This window comes from Sorghum bicolor, chromosome 4 (genome assembly GCF_000003195.3).
Source record: "Sorghum bicolor cultivar BTx623 chromosome 4, Sorghum_bicolor_NCBIv3, whole genome shotgun sequence".
NCBI lineage: Eukaryota > Viridiplantae > Streptophyta > Magnoliopsida > Poales > Poaceae > Sorghum > Sorghum bicolor.
Genome location: NC_012873.2, coordinates 50489997 through 50509289, shown reverse-complemented (window position 1 = coordinate 50509289; position 19293 = coordinate 50489997). Strand labels below are relative to the sequence as shown.

The 19293-nt window shown below is 42.2% G+C and overlaps 1 protein-coding gene across 1 annotated transcript; it reads right to left on the bottom strand.

Annotated features, from left to right (window-relative positions):
* LOC8059601 (protein BONZAI 1) lies at positions 509 to 13430 on the bottom strand. The gene is made up of 16 exons (XM_002452125.2): positions 13126 to 13430; positions 11925 to 11972; positions 9648 to 9796; positions 9482 to 9530; positions 8081 to 8137; positions 3986 to 4168; positions 3675 to 3809; positions 3430 to 3491; positions 3148 to 3253; positions 2962 to 3076; positions 2761 to 2837; positions 2513 to 2650; positions 2125 to 2289; positions 1938 to 2051; positions 1475 to 1571; positions 509 to 1216 (listed from the first exon to the last, which is right to left on the bottom strand). Exons 1-16 carry the CDS (start codon positions 13270 to 13272, stop codon positions 1122 to 1124), a joined length of 1737 nt encoding a protein of 578 aa, XP_002452170.2. The 5' UTR covers positions 13273 to 13430; the 3' UTR covers positions 509 to 1121.

Here is a 19293-nt window from a genome sequence, read left to right as displayed (position 1 = left end):
ATTTCCTTCCACTGCCCGATTAGATTGTGCACTGAACCTCTGAACCAAATTAATTACTCTGCTGGGTCTTTCACCCAGATTACTCGTAGACATCGATCGATCTCCATCCGCCCTCCGACAGGTAGACACCAAATCGTTAACTCAAGAGTCGCTAGTCGAATGGGACTAGACATGCACTCCATCACCATGTCATCATTCGGGGGTGACCATGCCGCACTTCATAAAGCAGTATTTTTATCAGATAACAAATCAGCATCAGCTTTTTTTTTTTCAGCCAGCGGCAATATCTAACAATTTCTCCTCTGGAAACTGTCCGGCAACATTTGCTCAAAAAAAAAATGTCCGGGAACAGACACTGCCAATTTTGAGTTCAGACCACTGCAAGCCTCCTCCAGCCTCCATCAACTTAAACAGTCTCAACTGACATCTTAACCAACGCGCGGGTCGTACATATACATAATTAAAAGAAGAGAATACAAAAACGTATTGCACCCCGAAGCCTGAAATCTTCACTGAGATTGTCACATGGCTCATAATTAAAAGAAGAGAATACAAAAACGTATTGCACCCCGAAGCCTGAAATCTTCACTGAGATTGTCACATGGCTAACCACAAATTCTCTATATTCCGGTGTCTATATTATACAGGTCACAAGTCACCACCATATATATATATGTGAACTAAACAGCCATGCAGAATATTGTCCATGCTTGAAAAATTGAATGTGCAATGCCAAAATAGTTCCTATTCTAGCGTACCTAATAAGGATAATAAAGGCCCAAACCCTAAAATCACATATCTTACAAACAGGTAGAGAGAGTTCAGCCTAGGAATCCGACTCAAACCAGAATAAACCTTGGTAAAAGAAAAATGGCATGGAATTGAGGTCGAGGTCCTCATTTCTCTTCACAGGCAGCATTTTTTTTTATGCCAGCCTTTTTAAACAAGCTCAACTCACCAATTTGATGTTGACGTCTCCAGGAGGTCAATCTTTCACCTACACTTGACACGTCCATATTATCTATCTCACATCCATGACTTGAAACTTGCACCACTATGTAACGGAAAGGCCGAAAATGATATTCGAGGGCGCATCCTGCACTGATTGGAGGCATCATGTACTAACTAATTGTTTGAGTTTCCCTCGTCCTCATGTACGTCATGAATTGCCCTGGTATCTCAGCAAGAAGTGATTGAAGTGTAGATATCCCAGAGCCTGAAAATAAAGATGCACCAATTATAAGACCGCTTGTTCCAGTAAAGATGCAGAATGTGGGATTATATGAAAATAATATGTGTGGCTATATATGCAAACAGTTCCTGTTGGAGACTATCAAATATCGATTCAATACTCCACTTACATTTGGAATCAGAGGGAGTACTTTATATTACACTCGGATCATCTATTTTTCATCTTTTCAGGGAGGAAACTGAAAAAATAAAAGAGAGATTGAATTCTGTGCCATATGCATACCGTGCATATCCTTCATCGGAGCAAACTGTATCATATCCCTTGATGCAACCCTCCCGGTTGAGCTTTCCAGTTTCTCTCCTTTATTTGGATCTAGAAACTACACAACACAAAATTTAATATCAAACTATGTTGACACCATTTATCTTATGCTTAAACATCAGAAACCAAATCTTGTTACTATCACTCGATATATAAAGTACATGGTTGCTAATTCTATGAAACTGAGGAAGTAACAGCTAGAGAGAACTAGAACTGGAAAAAAAAATGAAACATTGAATCATTAACTTCTGTTCCTGGAGCTCCAATAGTTGCTGGGAACGAAATTTTTTATATCCCATGTTCCTACAGCGCTGCATCTATGCAGCCAATAACTATTTCTAAACATTTCAATTTTATATCCCAAGGAAAATACTAATAACAAATGAATTATAAAACTGTAACAACTATCTGGTCCTTACATTACCTCCATTTCCTTGAAATCAGCCCCTCCAACTCCAACAACAATGATGGATATAGGAAAATCTGATGCCTTTATGATGGCATCAATAGTCTCTTGAAAATCAGTCACCACGCCATCCTGGAAAATAGTTTGATGTCTAAGAAGAAAAACATGAACGCCATTTTTTGATGATGTGTTCAGTTATACATACAGTGACTATTAACAAAATGAAGTATTTCTGTTGATTGTCAGCAAGAGATTGGCTAGCTATCGCCATGGCAGTGCTTATCAACTGACCAAAGAGGGTGGGACCAGCCAATGATACATTACGAAGAGCACTGATATAAGCTGACATAATTCCTTGTATTCCATCAACCTGAGGAAGAGTGATAAGATCAGCTTATCAGTAAATAGCTCCAACGAGAATAAGAATCCTGCTGAACATGAAATGTGCTTTACTTTGTGTTCGAGAACTGTATTTTACTTTCACGAAATAAATATATTAGCCAATCTACTGTCGAAGTCAGTTTTTGAGAAGCAACATTTGATATTATTCTGAAGAAAACAAGCATTTGAATGTAGCAAAAAATTTATAATACCTCAGGTTGATAAGTGCTGCCATTCAAGTTGAAACAATGAGAACAAGGACCGTCAATAGGTCTTGCTCCAAAGCCCCAAGCGGGAAAACGCTTCGCTGGGTCATAATATTGTAGAACATCTCCAACTTCCAGTATTGCCTACCACGAAACAGCAATAGAAGAATTCAAAATCAGTATATGCTCACAACCACAGAAGGCCATCACTCATCAGAACACAAGAATAAATGGGTAATCAATCAGCAGCTCACCTTCTGATATACATTTGGCCGACCTGAGGGGTCAATATAATGCAAAGAATCTGGAAGCCGTGGATTTCCATTTGAAGCTAGAAAGGATAAACATCGACAATAACATATTATGATATTAAGCATGAGTTCATGAATCATGAGTTCATGACTAGAAGCAGTAATGCGGAAAGGACAAGTTGCACTACCATGTCTGTTGCATACCTGTGAAATCTACGCCTACCATAAAATTCAACTGGCACCCAACAGAAATATAATCTAGGAAAGTATGCCTGTTGCTCTCAACATATTTCTCTACATATAGCTGACTCTTCAATACCTGCATATCAGAATGAAAAACGATATACACAATGCAACAGTTGAAGACATTCCAAAGTAAAAAAAAATTACCTCCTTACTGTGACATTCATGAGCATTGCTGGCAGGAACAAAGAAATTTTCACCATTCTTCCTATGGTACATATTTTCCAATTCTGCGACTGACTTGACTATCTTGCTGTCGAATTACAAAGGGTATCTAATCAGAAAACAAATTGGAATTCAAGTATTAATGGCCCAGGCTCTAAGGCACCATGGAACATACTTATGAACAGACTAAAGTGGAAAAGTAGCGAATAGAAAACAGCTATATCAAGTGCAGGCAGTGAAATGAGTTAAATAGAGGACAATTACCCGACTAGGTCATGTTTCCCATTGCTACTGAAGTTAAAGCATTCTATAATTAGAGGGTTCTCCTGCAACACAATATAACCGTAACGACTAGATTAAAAAAATATATTTCATAGTTGGTGGTTACACAATCAAAGGCATGGTGTTGCCTAGGAGTGTCAGGGTTAAATATAGTCAGATAATATATGGTTTTAATAGCAAACATCAACAAAAGTACAAATGTAAAAAGGAAGAAGATAGTCTCATGCCTTACTTCCAATCTGTTGAAGATTCAGAATCACTGGCCTCCACCTAGGATTGAGATCATTCTTTCTTACTTCTGTCTTGCAAATTGGAACAGGCATTCCACTATCTGATATTCCAGATATTAGCAAGAAAGTATCCTGTCACAGCATGTTTAGAAATCAGAATGGTATGCAACACAAGCGAACAAGAAGGTAGGCTGTCAGAATGGTGAAATATGACACGAAAAATAAGATAGGCACAACAATCGCAAATATGTACCGAGGAAAAAGGAATGGAAGACCTAAGTATTAAAAACATAAGACTGTAAGCTTACACTCTTTGTTAGAAGATCCTTGATTTCAAGATCCGAACAGCGGAATATCATCTCCATTATTGCTTTTGAACCTGAACTTTCCTCAGCCTGAACAGTTAGCTCACCAAATTTATTAGGATTTGGCAAGTTATGTTCAGAGACACCAAGCTTCAGCGTCAGCAGTCTGTCCCGTTTGGTGATAACCTGCAAAAACAGTCTGTCTTCAACGAAGTAAAAATAGTATTAATCTAAAATTAGGATGGTCTTGAAACATTTTAACATTAAGAAATTCTGGAATCACAACAATCTTTCAGGTGATGCAACATGCAAGTACTGCCTTGCAGTTGTGAAATATGATGCTCACATCTAAGTTGCCTATGCATGTTACCTTAGGCCACTTGAGCACAAGCTACCAGTCATACTAAAGTTGTAAATGCAAGTAAATTGCATTAAGGGTCATGAGATTTGTGCTGTCATATAGGTTCAATTGGGTACATGCACTCCAAACTTGCACATCTAGGCCACTAAACAAATTGAGTCAACTAACGTCATTAGGCAGAGGGCTCTGATTGGTGCCAGTGCCACAACACATTGGCACAAACATGGTGCTTTGCAGAGAGGTTCGTTGAATTTTGCACTGAATCCCCATAAAATTGTATATACTGTCTAGATTTGTTCCCTCCCTGTACCAAAGTCTGAAGCTAACCACACAACCTTCATGGTATAATGGCCCCTAGATGGTCATGAATCAGAAGTTGAGAAACACATCTATCAACCATGTAGTGCAACAGAGAAGCTGCTGCCAAGAGCAACATATTTCATGTCCAGTGTCTTGTGCTATCGTCCAATAGTGGAACAAGAACAACTCTATTTTCTGTACCTAGTAAAAGAACTACAGGAGAAACAGCATGATGCAGCACCCAAAAGGACCAAGAACAAACAGCCTTGGTTAAAGCTACTACCTAATTCATCATATCCACTGTTATCATATCTCCACGTGAGTCGCTTTCTCTGTTTCAAAGGCATCGCTGTGTTCATCACACCCAGCTTGCCTTGGTTCACCTTGTCACCTTTGAAACCATGGCCGCTTTCAGCAAAGCCAAGGCCTTTGGAGCCTTATCTCAGCCTTACTTACAATGCCTTGGTGTTTGTGGGCTGTCTTCCCCCAGGGACAGTTACTTTTAATGACAACTTCAATTTTGAAGTCAATGGACTGGGGCAATTGTACTATGGATTATTGAGGATGAATTTTCCAATTTGCCCATTGGAAACATTGCCATTTGTTGTGAATGACATGTGGGCCCATCTTCACTGGCAAAATGGCAAAGCCAATTGTTTGAACTGGCAAGATTGCAAATGGCTCCTCATTGTAGGAGGCACTATGGGGACTTATGGAGCAGCTAAAGGGAAACCTGAGAGCATTGCCGATCAGTGGGGTCAACTGGCAAGAGAGTGGGAGTCAACAGTGTGATGGATTTTGGGCTGGTAGTTCAAGCAGGGGCGGAGTAAGGCCAGTGCTGTCAGGGGTGCAGCACCGCCTTTGCCTGTAAAATTCACCAGGGAAATATAAATGTAAAACCATTCCTAAGGGGGAAAATAAGCCTTAAAATTAAAATCTGATCCATTTTTAATCAATCTTACTTAGCACATCTTGTCTAGTCCAGCAAACCCTGTCCAGCTTTTCTGGCTCCACCACTGGGTGCAAGGGATTGAAATAGTGGAGTAAGGAGATAGGGCTTGAGAGTTGAGATAGCAAAATAGGAGATTAAGTACCTCATCTAGCAATATATTAACTGTGGGCCTGCTTTGCAATAAAAACAACAAACATGGATTGGGAATTCCGTGCCAGCGTGCCATTTAGCATGTTCGCAGGTACAAATCATCAGTCCATGCCTAGCTGGCCTGCTGATGACATCAGCAATTCAAACACCTTCAGTGGCTTAAATATGCAATTTATGATTTCAGTGACCTAATTGAACATGCACGAGCAGTTCAATGAAATGCAATCGAATTCCTATGATACATTCATGTTAGCCACCAAATCTGCTCTATGAAGCACGGATACTTCGTAAAACTCATCGGTATCAGATACCGTATCCAATACGGATACTCCGCAGAAACAGCCAGATATGTATCCAAGATGTATCAGAAATTAATTCGACTCCAAAAAAAACCCCAATATGCCTGGGACACCCCACCGGTACTTTGGGGGATACCTTAAAACCCTATTACCACTTGTTCACTCCGTATAGAAGTCCTCTGTTGGTCCCCTCTCATCGCCATCAGCACAGACATAGACACAGCTGCCAATGCCTCATACGTGGCAGACATGTTCCCTTGATGTCGCTCGCCATAGATTTGTAGAGCTGGTGCATTGCACATGCCGCTACCGCTCTCACCTCCGCCCAGCCACCTCCCATTCCCCACCTATGCCTCTTTCCTCTATGGAGCTCTGCACCGCCGTCACCTCGACCCAACAGCTCCCATTCCCCACCTGAACTTCTTCCCTCTGTGGAGCTGCGCCCGCCGCCGATGCCTCTCCGCCTCCGCCCGGACACCTCCCGTTACCTGCTTGTGCCTCTTCCCTCTTCCCTCTGGACCACATCACCCATTCCGCCTCCATGCGCGCTACCAGCGATTGCTGCTCCTTCCCTTTTTGTGTGGTCAGTCCACCTTCTCTCCTCAGTTTGGTCCTTCCTTTGTCCTTCTCACTTTTCTCAGTCTCCTAATGTGCTGATTTATAAGCTCCTCTGATTCTCCTTGGTTAAAAGTTACTTTTCTTTGGTGTGTGCGTGTGTGTGTGGGGGGGGGGGGGGGAGTTTTGTATATATATAGCGCTGTCGTATATATATATATATATATATATATATATATATATATATAGTACAGCAACGAAAGCCCCCACTACAAGATTTTATTAATAAAAAGAAAAGAAGTTGTACAAGAGACTATTCACGTTCTTGAACAACTGCAAGCTGAAATTGCTGCTGGCAGGTCAGTTCCTACAGATATTTCACTTCCGAAAGAGAGCAATGAGAAGTTTAGGAAGAGGAGGATGTTTTTAGCTATTGAATCTAGCTTCAATTAAGTCCATAGCTTACTTTTTTTGAACGGGAAATACAGAAGGGAAAGCCCCCAGTGTAGGATTTTATTAAACAAAAACAGAAACCTGTATAACAACCAACCAACCAGCCGGAGGGCTGAGGTAGCCACGGCGGGAAGGGAAGTGCAGGCCAAAAACCAGGGAGGCCTAAGAGGAAGATCTAAACAGAGGAGAAGTCCATAGCTTACTTGATGAACTGATAGCTGTTTTTATTTTTATTTTTTTTAATCAGCATATCCCTGTAGTTTTGGGAGAAATGAAGGGTATATTTGGTTGCTCTGCTGCCCCAGCCTGCATGACCGGAGCCGTATAAAGATGCCTGAGCAGTCTGTTTGGTTGCTTGTATGCGCTATCTAGCCTTCACGAGTGGATGCAATTCATGGGCGGATGCAGGATGAAGATTGCGGACCGTCTCACAGGACAGACAGGCAGCATCGGCTCATGCAGTCAACCAAAAATCATCTCAGCTTTCTTGCATCAGCTCATGCAACTTCACCAAACACATTCTTTTCTGAAATACGGTTCCACCAAGCCTGTGTCCGCGCATGCAGGATATACGATGCAATCCCAATCTGGCAACCAAACACACCCTAAGTATCAGAGTATCACCGTATAGCATACTAGTATCTGTATCCACGTACTCGGGCATCATAGATTTGATTGTGCAAGCAAACAAATAAAAATGGATGGAAGTTTGACTTCACAGGTTCAGCTTCAGAGCTTACCTGCTATTTATTGATCACTAAAAAACACCACATGACTCCACACAAGCCAAGTTGCACAGCAGGCAAACATGACAAATATTAGAATGCACATGCATTATGCACTGTCATAGTGCCTTCTAGTCACTTTACATTGTTCTTTCCCCTTTCCTTTTTTGTTAAACTATTTGAAGTTCTGTTCATATTAGGACAGAAAATTTATTCTTGCTAGAAATTAAATGAAGTATTTTAAAGTCTTCACCAAAGTCAATATAACCAGAAAAAAAAATTAATAATTCCATTAGCCAATACCTCTGACAAAAGACAGGTAGCCTCTCCAAGAAACTCTTGCTCCTCCAGCTTAAGCATCTGCATTGCAGAGCAGATTAGCATATGAATTGCAAAGCAGCTGCAAAAAATCAATACGAATGTATGCTTAATGGATCAAATCATGATTCAAATAGGCAGGAACTCCCAGTTCTGAAGCACAAGACCAAGAATATGCATTTGCTTCTTTTTTGTTTGGGAATTCTACATACAGTCACTTTTAATATATCTGTAGGTGTTCCGGAAATCTGTTCAATGAAAAAAATACTATTGACATTTTAAGATAAAAATAGGTGTGTATTATTCTACATATATTTGAGACAACTAAATACTTTTTAAGCACGAAACAAACCAAATTTAAATGTGGCATATGGTATAAAAGTATCAGTGAAAAATAAAAATAAAAATATCTGAATCTGATTCTACATAATTCCATTTTGAACCCAAGTAAAACAGTAAATACATAGATCACAAGGTCCTGAAGATTGAAAACATGCCAGCTTTTTTCAGCTTGGAACATGCCAATTAATAGTATCAAGCTTGCTTGACCATTAGCAATTAGCAGGCTCAGTGGCAAGTGACATACAGGTGTGCAGCATTTTTTAGTTGACCGCATAGGCCCCCAAATAGCACATCAGGCCTACCCTCTACTCCTTGATCCAATTTCTAGCGCTGCAACATGCAAGCCCAACCGTGCTTATGATAGGACTAGTGAACCACAGAATAAGTACAAGCTTGTTTATTTTTTGATATATGATGTAGAGTATATCCCTAAATTTTGTTCTTTTCATCTTTTGTATACATGTGCATCAATTGGTCAAGACGTCTAGTGTTCCAAGATCCAAGCCATGTCTTTTGCAAATTGGTCTAGAAATTATGAATCAGGTTACCAAAAGCTTTTCTAAGTTGAAGTTATTGAAGCCATACTTGCATTCTAAAATGAATCAACAAAGGATTAACGATTTGCACAATAGCGCTTGAGAGTGACATATTGGAGAAGATTGATTATGAGTATATGATTGAAGAGAATTTCATTTCAAAGAACACCAAAAGAATGTTGTTCAAGTACAGATTATGCAACCATTTGAATAGGTACAATTCTTAATATACCCCATTGCAATGTAATACATTATCATCCATATACTGTTTTATCGTTCTCTTTTGCTAGCCTCCTAGGCCCCATTTTATAGTTCAGCACTAGGCCCCGATTCATGCCAAGACGGCCCTGATCCAATGCAACCACTTTTATATCACAAACTTTTCATAAAGTTAGACTAATTGTGGGTCAAATATCACTTAATTTGAATCTTAAAATGTGTGCACGCCTGTACTTTGGGATAAGGGAGTACAAGAGAAGAAGTAATACAGAATTGCAACAGTAGTCACCTTTTCACTGACATCATGGAACTGCTGGTGGATGTCAAAGACCTGAAACCTGCAAGTAAAAATATCAGTTAAAGCAATAAGATAATTAAGAGGCAACACCCACTCTTGACGATTATATAAGATACAACATTGGAGAAGTTTAAAGTATTCATTGACAGAATCTTACACCAATGGCTGAAGAACCTCAAACTGGTACTGCGCACTGATTTTGGTCGTCCAAAATGGGTTCAATGAATTTAAAATGACTTCACTACGCCCAATTTCTTCAAGTGCCCCATCTCTCCTTTTGGAATACACAACCACCATGGGATTACTCTGAGGTAAAAGAGAAAGCAATTAACAAAGGGAGGCAACATAAGAACTCGATAAATATTCAGAGGTAACTTGGATGCAGAGAGAAAGGTAGCTGCAGCTATTTTCCTTGAAGCAGTGAGCAAGGAAAGGTGCTAGAAAGGAAACAAAATCCAAGGATGGCAGCGGATTGGGTTCAGGGAGGATATCCACGGGTTTCGGTTTCGGTGTCTGGTTTTCGCCCATGGATTTTCAGGTTCGGGTACCCGAAATACAGCGGGTTTGGGGCAGATCCTTATTTTCACCCGTGGAGCTCCATCAGGGCCCCAAAAGATTCAGCCCACTAGAAGCCCAACTAGTAACCCTAAGTATATATGCCTGAAATCCCTCAGCCCTCGACCCTCATTCGCACCCTGGTGCCCTGCAGTTGCATGGTGGCCGCATGCCCGCACCCACTCAAAGCCCCGACGGGTGACCTTGCCAGTCTGCGACCTTGCCGGCCTCCCTGCACCCCGTTCGCGACCTTCCCCGCATCCGCCAGCTGCCGGCATCTGGCTTCTGACGCCGCCGGGTGCACGCAGCCTGTGGGGACTAGGGAGGCGAGCACACGGCGAATCCAGCAGGCTAGCAGTCCGCGACCTCGCCGACCTTCCCCGCACACAGCCTGTTCAAGTTCTGTCATTTGTTTGGACTGTATTATGTGAACTGTACCTGTACTGAACTTGTAGCGATGCTTTTTTTAAACAATCTCAAGTGTCGTGTATGACAGTATCATGTTCTGGACTATCAACTATGTTCTGGCTAGCTGCTAGTACTTCAATGTTTTGTAACATCTATCAAGCTCAGTATGACAGTATCATCTATCATGTTTTGTAGTGTTGTCTTTGCTGATTAATTGTAATATATTCTCGGGTTTCAGTTAATCCGTCGGATTCCAGGGATCCGTGAGTTTCAGTTTTGGCGATGGATTTTCACCCGAATCGGTGTTCGGGGGTGGTTTCGGGTTTTAAGTTCGGGTTTCAGTTTTGGGTGACCAGAGACTCCACCCGATCCGAACCTGCCCCGTTGCCATCCAACACAAAGTGTCAGTTCAATGACGTATTTCGAATTTCAATTTCAATAAAGGCCTTGGAAACATGATGAAATTGGAGCTTGAGAAGGAGGGTACATGTGAGGAGGAAGCTATAGAAGATGGGAGCAGAAAAAGGGAAGACTTTGGTAGTAACTAGTTGTGTGTATGGTAGAACAAGTGAGGAAGTGAGTGTATAGGACATGGCACCCGCCTGTGACTGCGAGTGTGTCTAGCTTTGTGGTGAGAAGAAAAAGAGGGAAGGAAAAAGAGAAAAAGGAAGGGTTTAACTTCTCTAGAGTGTGTTTAGAGCCTGCGGGTTTGTAAGGGTTTTCCCCCTTTTTTCTTAACATAATGATACACAACTCTAAGAATATGCCACAAAATTTGGTGATATTGATAAAATGGTAAATGGTAAAGTATCATCTGAAACACGAGCTAGCTTCTCAAGTTTCTATTATAAGTTTACTGGGACATAATCAAATGCTAATCAAACAGAATTAAATCGTGCATAGAGTCCTTAAAAATAAATGACTTCATCATAAGAATGTTCTTGCCAGTACTAACCTATATCTATGTAGCATATTAAGGTGCCGTTTGGATGATCCGGGATTCTAAAAATCTGGATTATCTAGCATGAAGGTGATTCTGAGATTTTGAAAATTTGTGTGATAAGACTTTGAGAATTTGCCTTACTATCTCCCCCATTTGGATGACGTACAGATTTTTTTTATCAGAATCCCAATAACATATTCAAATGGTGTTACGTTACAGTAGCGGATTAACATTGTACACTATGAGATAAGTCTATTGTTTCTGTTATAATTAGCCTGCTACTTCCCTTTTATGCTTTGCAGTCTTAGAAATTAATAATGCTCAACTAAACACTTTAGGCTTTTAAACCAAAAAGATGATCCAACATGCACTAACAAATCCATTCAATAGTGACATGACAGATCAGTATATATAGATTCCAGTGAAGATACAAAGCAGAATTTAACACAATAAGTAGTCCTTTTCCTTGTCTTTTTGAAGGAGATGCAAGGAAATGAACAATAGCAAGAGGTGCAACAAGGAGTATACCTTGGGAAAATATTCTTGATCGCCCAAATTTGATGCTGAGAGAGATAACTGCAACATGTTATACTGGCAGAATCAAAATACTACACAACTAAACAAGCCCGATCAATTTCAGAAACTAAAATTCTACTACTACAAATAACAGATAACGCAACAGAATCAAAGTAACACATGACATAAAATCACATATATGACCACAGTCCTCACATGGAGCAAATTGGAGTAGCAAACCTTTAGGAATCAGTACCAAATAACACTAAAACAGCAATATGAAATGCCCAGGTACCCAAATCAAATAATTCCAAGTAAGTATACCCCGGAACATAGCATTAGTGAAGAACTTGCTATGGTCATACTGCTTAATTACAGCTTAAAGCCTGCTACTCACAAAATCAAATCAATAGAGATATCATAAGACATATGACTCAACCATCATAATCACCTTCAATCACAGCTCAATGGCAACACAAAAGCCACTGACCAGAATCAGCAGAATTGTTGGAAAAGCACCAAACCAGTGGCCAGCAAGGTCAAATCAGCCTAGTGCCCAATCATCACAGCATATATGTCCTGCCTCCCATGCACTTCTAGTTCTAGCAATTAAATTTTGCCCCACAATAAATGGACTTAACCACCTAGCACTATTTCAAAAGTGCAACTATTGTATGTTGTGAAAACTTTTGACAGGGGTACCAATGTCATTTCATAAAAACACTAATCTTCAAAGAATCTTAGAAGCCCATTTATAGCAGGACGGAGGGAATAACGTAGTAACATGAATACATGACAGTGTCCTATCCCAGCCTAAGCCCACCGGTCATTTTCCCGCGCTGCCACTTTTAGATCGCGTGAACGAAATGGTAACACATCGAATCCTCACAGAAAGGGTAATCCGCAGCCTAAAAAGCGTGACGGGGGGACCAGATAGCTAGTAGTATAAACCGAAGATACTAAGAATTCCATCGCTCCAATCACAAACCAACTAGTCCCCGCTGCCCCGGTGTGTCCTCCGCGAACGCCACAAAACGACAGCACCGATCCGCAAACAAGCAAACGGACAACACGCGGCGGGAGCGAGCCGTCGCCAGCGCCGGGCGCAATGCCGGTGGCCCGAGCTGCTGGCTGCTGGCGCCCGCGCCGCGTACCACTGACCCAACGCTGCAGATAGGTAGAACCTTGAGGGTGCTGGGGGGAGGCTCCGTACCTCGATCTGCGTGGACGCGCCGGCGCCACGGGAGCGGAGGAAGCGGTCGGCCGCGGCGGAGGCTGCGGAGGCGGCTTTGGCGGCGGCGGCGGCGCCGACGTGGTGAGCGCCGGCGTGGCTCACCTCGTCGGAGCAGCAGTTCCCCATAGCCGGAGGGACCGTCAGCCGCTCGCCGGCGAGGCGGGTGAGATCTCAGATATCGGATGGGAGCGAGCGCGTGGGGATGGGAGTTGCCGCAAGTAGCCAGAGGAGAGCCAGCAAAGAGCAGCAGCAAGTGGGGATGGGAGTCGTAGAGACGACATGGAGACTTGGACCCAGGAGCACAGTGCGCGCAGAAAGGCGGAAACAGGGTGGGGGCCGGCACAGGGAAACGTGGCGGAATTTACGGCTTTGTCCCTGGACGGCAGGAGTGAGGTTTGACTCTGGCCTTGTCTTTTGCTCGACGTAACGTAAAGAGTAAAATTAGTTCACTCTAACCTTTGCACTATTATGTTTTATTTTAATATCATATTTATTTGGTATCATAAATATTAATATTTTATTTATATATATTGTTGAACTTAAAGTTAATATGCACTTCAAATACAAAACGGATACATAGTTGAAGATAAAGAGGTAAATAATCTCTAAGTTTAAAATTGTATATATATTTAGATATGTAAAGTTACAAAGTCACTTTATTAATACCTAAAATTATATTATTTATAGTAAAGTATGTCGTGTATGCAGAGCCGTACTTCTGCAGTTATGTCACTTTATGATGATGATTGTGGTAGAGTTATCATGTCAGTCTTAATGTATAGTTTCAATGTATAGTTATCAAGACTATAAATTAGGTAACCGAGTCACATGAGTTTCATGGGATGAAACTCTTCTCTTATCTGATGAAACTCCTTTATTTAATAACTCTATCAAGTCAGCAATTTTGCTTATGTGGCATCCTATTTAATGTGCATAACACTCTTATGAAACATGCATTGAGACTAGCCTCATCTTAGGCTTTCTGTCTACTATTGGTTCTAGTGCCCTTATTAATAGACGGTTTGTTGTTACTTGAGATACTTGACACCTAGTGTGACCTTGAGAATGGAGAAGCGCAGCTCGAGGGGTGGCCCTCCCAAAGAGACAGTAGGGAGAGAGCATGTAGGCTCTACCTGTCAGGTGCACTGTGCACAGTTTGCAGCCATGCAAATGGTTTTCGTGAATAAATAAAGTATAATTTGAATCTAATGTCAAACTTATTAATATCATTTTTCATTGGGATGAAACATTTTGGTACCAACAACATCATTGTATTGTCATAATATTAATAAATAGAATATTATAGTTAACAATAACACAAACAATACCTAATATGAAGTAGCATTTATACATCATAAGTTCATAACTTTAATAAGCTGGTAAAGTCGACTATATGACTATGTTAGATGGGCAAAAGAGCCCATACATGTACTTGAGGGATGTGCGGTGGATTAAGCTAAAGACATCGGCTTCCTTTTTCATTCAAAGGGGGGAAACTAAGGAAAAGAATAAAACTTTCATGTATGACCTTACCCATTGCATGTGGCTCCACGCGTATGCAGGCATAGGTGTTAGTGGTTCCCAAAGGAGTATGTGATACAAGAAAGTCTACAAGCATTGAGGTGGTGCTACCAATATTGATGGAGTCGTAAAATGCCTTGAATTATTAGTGGAGTCCCAAAATGCCTTGAATTGACCATAATTGGTCAGAATTGTGTTACTACAAGATTCGTCTCATGTTGTGCCGGTCTCTGTGGCAGTACGAGGCATTTTGGTTGTTCTGGTTGTGAGCTTCTAGGCCTCTTGGGTAAGTGATTTTAGTGGTTAATGACAACTTTGTTTGTGTGACTATCATGTGTGTTCTGGAGAAACATGTTTTATGTTGGGTCACAAAACATGAAGATGAAAATGTCCTCACATGATGATGACAAAAGAAACTAATGACAAGCTAGCATGTGTGGCTAACATATGGTCTCAAGAATTAAGTGTAACATTAAGCCACAATGCGTAAAGGTGAAGACAACCTCAAGAGTTAATGACAATACAATCAAGAACTCAAGATTGAAGATGAATATCAATCAAGAGTCAAACAAAATAGTAGAGGACAAGGGCATAGATCTAAAAAGAGAGTGAAGTATTGCAAGTGAGGACTGACAATTGAAGACCTTTCAAGAGTTAGGCATATCGTCAATAATTATATGAATGTGAGAAGCTCGACCAAATTTTTTAGTGTGCATGATGGTGCATTCTTGGTAAACAAATGGTCTAGGGAGCTTGGGTATATAGCAAGGAACAAAAAAGTCAAATTTCATTTCAATAGAGTTCGTATGGGAAAAAAATAGAAATGAAACTAGACGCCATGAGAAAATTGAACTCATCCAACAATTGAAAAATTGGGTGTATAATTTTGTACTTAAATCATATGGCTCAATTTAAACAACACTAAAAAAATAACCTACTCTATCAAAATGTGCACTTAAGGTTTTCCTAGTGTGCTCTAACTTATCCTTCACTAATAATGAGTTTTGCAACCTAGAGTCAACCCTATTAATTAGCCTAGCTAAATCTAATCTAGGAAGGTAAATATCACACAAGTAAAGTGCAGAAGCTACAAACATGAGAAGTAAAGAGCTAAGGATAGAGAGGGCAAACATCTAGACACATGATGATGTATCTCATGGTATCGGCTGCCAAGTCGCAACCCCTACTCCGCAGTAAAGTTCTGCTACTAATTACCAAGTCTCTTTTGGTCACAGTGTTAAATTCTACATGTAAGGCCTCTACCAACCAAAGGCTAGTATGCGAGTGAAAGGACCTTGTTTGGTTTTGGTAATTGAGTGACAACTTAGGTGGACTAATAGTGTTTATGTGAGATACATCGGAGATTAGTCCACAGGTGATTATGTGATGATGGAGGAGCTCATTGCATATGAGACATGACATGGAGTCATATGACTAAGGTGGAGATGATCAAGATGAGGCTTGGCTCGATGGACCGGTTGCAAGAGTGAAGGGCAAGTCGAGGGCTTTAAAGCGAGGGACCGCGTGTGACGGTGAAGCTTGAGCAAGACTTGGCGCCGATAGACCAAGGCAACGGTGAAGAGCAAGTGAGGTCAAGATCGATGAACCAATACGGTCACGTGATGATATGAAGTGGGCCATATCATTTGGTGATTGGTTGGTGCATGTGTTGCATCAACATCGGAGGAGATGGAATAGAATGCACATGGCAAAGGTATAACCTAGGGCATTTCTATTTCACCGGTCATAGGTGTGTAGAGAAGTTTTATGACTGAATGTAGGATAGATGGTCGTACTATCAAAAGGGGCAAACTTGTTTGCATATCGGCCATCTAGTGCCACTTAGTGATCTAACTTTGCGTACGTGTTAGGATCGAGTGGCGTGGCAAGTTGAGAGGCTAACTCCTTTGGGAAAATATTTGTAAAATGTTAACACACATGCACATTGGTGGTGGACACTTATTGGTGTTAGCACATTTGCAAAGGAGGAGGAGTTCGTAGGGTAGAGAGGGGTTTGAGTTTCTCTCTCCCTCCCGCCAAGCTTGCTCGGCGAGATTCGACGCTTTTGAGAAAATTAAGTGCATATTTTCTATTGCGCCGGTGGAAAGTTTAGAAAAGTCACGAGAGTGTCACCGGATGCTGGCCTCGGAGGCATCGGACGCTGAGCCTGCGCGTCCGGTGTATTGTTAGTTTCTGGTGCGAGTGAGCAGTGCGCTTTGGACGCACGCATCGGACGCAGGGCGGACACTGTTCGTGCGTCCGGTGGTGCATGATGTCAGCAATAAGTTTTGTGAGTGTTTCTAACATAGAGCATCGGATGCCCAGGAGAGCGTGTGGTGGTTGCGTCCGGTGCCCCCGCGTGTTTTGCACCCTCTCTGCGTACGGATTCGGTGTGCACCAGACGCGTCCGGTATGGACCAGCAGAGAGTCCGGTGCTACTGCTTCAGGGGCATGCAAGTGTTAGCCGTTAGCGACAATGGTCGAGTTCAAATGGCTAGTGACACGTGGCTGTCGTCTGAGCACTGGATGCTAGGTTCGAGCGTCTGGTGGTTCCCTACAGCGCGTTCGGTGCCCACGACTTTTGCCCAGTGAAGGGGCAACGACTATTTCAGCTCTTGGGGCTATAAACAGCAGTATTGGCTAGCTTTGGCTGGTGGTTGAGCACACTAAGGCCTTGGTGGATTGTGTGGTGGTGCTTGGAAGCCCTCTAACTCACATATGCTTGATAGTGATCATCCGATTGTGTGAGTGAGCGATTCTAGTGCGTTGCAGTGAGAGATTGCATCAAGTGGCACTAGGTGTTCATGTTGCAAGCTGGTGGTGCTTGTTACTCTTGGAGGTTACCACCTCCTAGATGGCTTGGTGGCTTGTGACTCTGTCGAAGCACGCAAGAAGATTGTGCGGTGCTCCGGAGAAGAGATTGTGAGGGGTATGGTGCTCACCCCGTGAGGATCACGAAGAGCAACTCTAGTAGAGCGAGACATGAAGGGCGACAAGTGGTCTGGCTGGGTCAAGTGCTAGAGCTTGTGGTAAGCACTCCATGTGGGAGAGTGTGCCTTGCAGGTCACCACTAGCAAGAGGACTGACGGCAACCTTGGAGCTTATCTCAATGGGGACGTAGCTTGATGGCAACCAAGTGAACCTTGGGAGAAAATCATCGTGTCAACATTGTTCTTCCTGATGGTTTGCAAGTCCCTAACACAAGCTTGTATTTACATTCTTATACTTGTGCTTGTGTAATTGCTCCTGTAATAGTTAGCTTGTGTAGCTAGAAATAGTTCCCCTTGCGTGACTAATTTGGTTTGTGTAACCTTTTTAGTCACATTGCTTAGTTTGTGTAGCTAAGTAATTTGCGCTCTCTAATTTGGCATTGGTTGCCTTGTTATTGAGCATTACTAGTGATCTTAGGAGCTTTGTACTTTAATTTACTAGTTGTGTAGGAGCTCCTCGGTTTGTAAAGTACCAGTGGCATAGGTTTGTGTGACCTTGCTCCTAGAATTGGTTAGGTGAGCTCTTGCTAAGGTAGCATCTTGTTTGCTTGTGTTAGGATCTTTTACAAGGTGCTAGAGAACTTAGATAAAAGGGTGCAGTCTTGGTTAGACTGATAGTTTTAATTCCGCATTTGTTTCGGTTAACTGGCGCCATAAAGTTTTAGAAAGGACTATTCACCCCCTCTAGTTCGCCATCTCGGCCCTTCAGCGAGTCACATAGTCTCACTAGTCACTACTACCACGCGTAGAGATGTCAATGGACCCTGTTCCTTATTTCCTAGTGGGGAATTCCACTATTGGGGATGAGGATGAGACAACTTTACCTCCACGGTATCTTAATAAGGAGAAATTGCCCCCATCGAGGATGGCAAAAAGGGGATGGGAAACCCATCTTCGTTCTTTCCACGTAGCCCCTATGTACATAGCTAGTGTACAAGTCCAAACTTCCAAGAATGTCCCCATTGTGACCACACGACTCTTCCATTCTCCTTGAGTTGTGTTCACTACATAGTTTCTCCACATAGGGGGGTCTCCTTGTCCCCCACACTAACATGACTTCATTCCACACAAGTATGTAGGGTTGTCAGCTTGAAGCTCACCATGCCTTCTACAAGAGGCTCACAATGACTTCAAGTGATCCAGATCACCAATTTACAAGGGCAACACAACCCAATTGTCGACGAAAGCTGGTCGGCAGTCTACCTTGGGGTATACCCACGGTAGTAGTTTATCGGTAGACGGTGCGCAAGCTACGAACTTGATGGTGACGCAAGACACAGACAAGGTTTTTATCCAGGTTCGGCCGCCGTGTGGGCGTAATACCTACGTCCTGCGTCTGATTGTATTGGATTGTGTTGAGAGAATAATCGTGTCTGACTTGTCCTCTAGGGGACCCCTGCCCCTTCTTATATATCGTGAAGGGACAGAGTTACAAGTAAACTATCCTATTTAGTACAATATCTTGTAGTCTTGTGGTGCACGCCGACCAGTCGTGCGCCGCACGTCTTCATCCTGTGGGCCGAGCCACCTCTGATGGTGCGGCCCATATAGGACTATGAGGGTATAGGGGTTTATACCCCCACACCAATCACTCAAAGCTCTCAAGTTCTAAACCCTAAACCTCTCATAAGGATGC

What these genes read in the sequence shown, in the direction of transcription:
- LOC8059601 (XM_002452125.2), bottom strand. Translation starts at nt 13,272, where the DNA reads ATGGGGAACTGCTGCTCCGACGAGGTGAGCCACGCCGGCGCTCACCAC. An exon ending in CTACCTGTCTTTTGTCAGAG is followed by an intron (nt 4,169 to 8,080) that starts GTATTGGCTAAT and finishes CTGTTTTTGCAG; the next exon opens with GTTATCACCAAACGGGACAG. An exon ending in TCCGATGAAGGATATGCACG is followed by an intron (nt 1,217 to 1,474) that starts GTATGCATATGG and finishes CTTTATTTTCAG; the next exon opens with GCTCTGGGATATCTACACTT.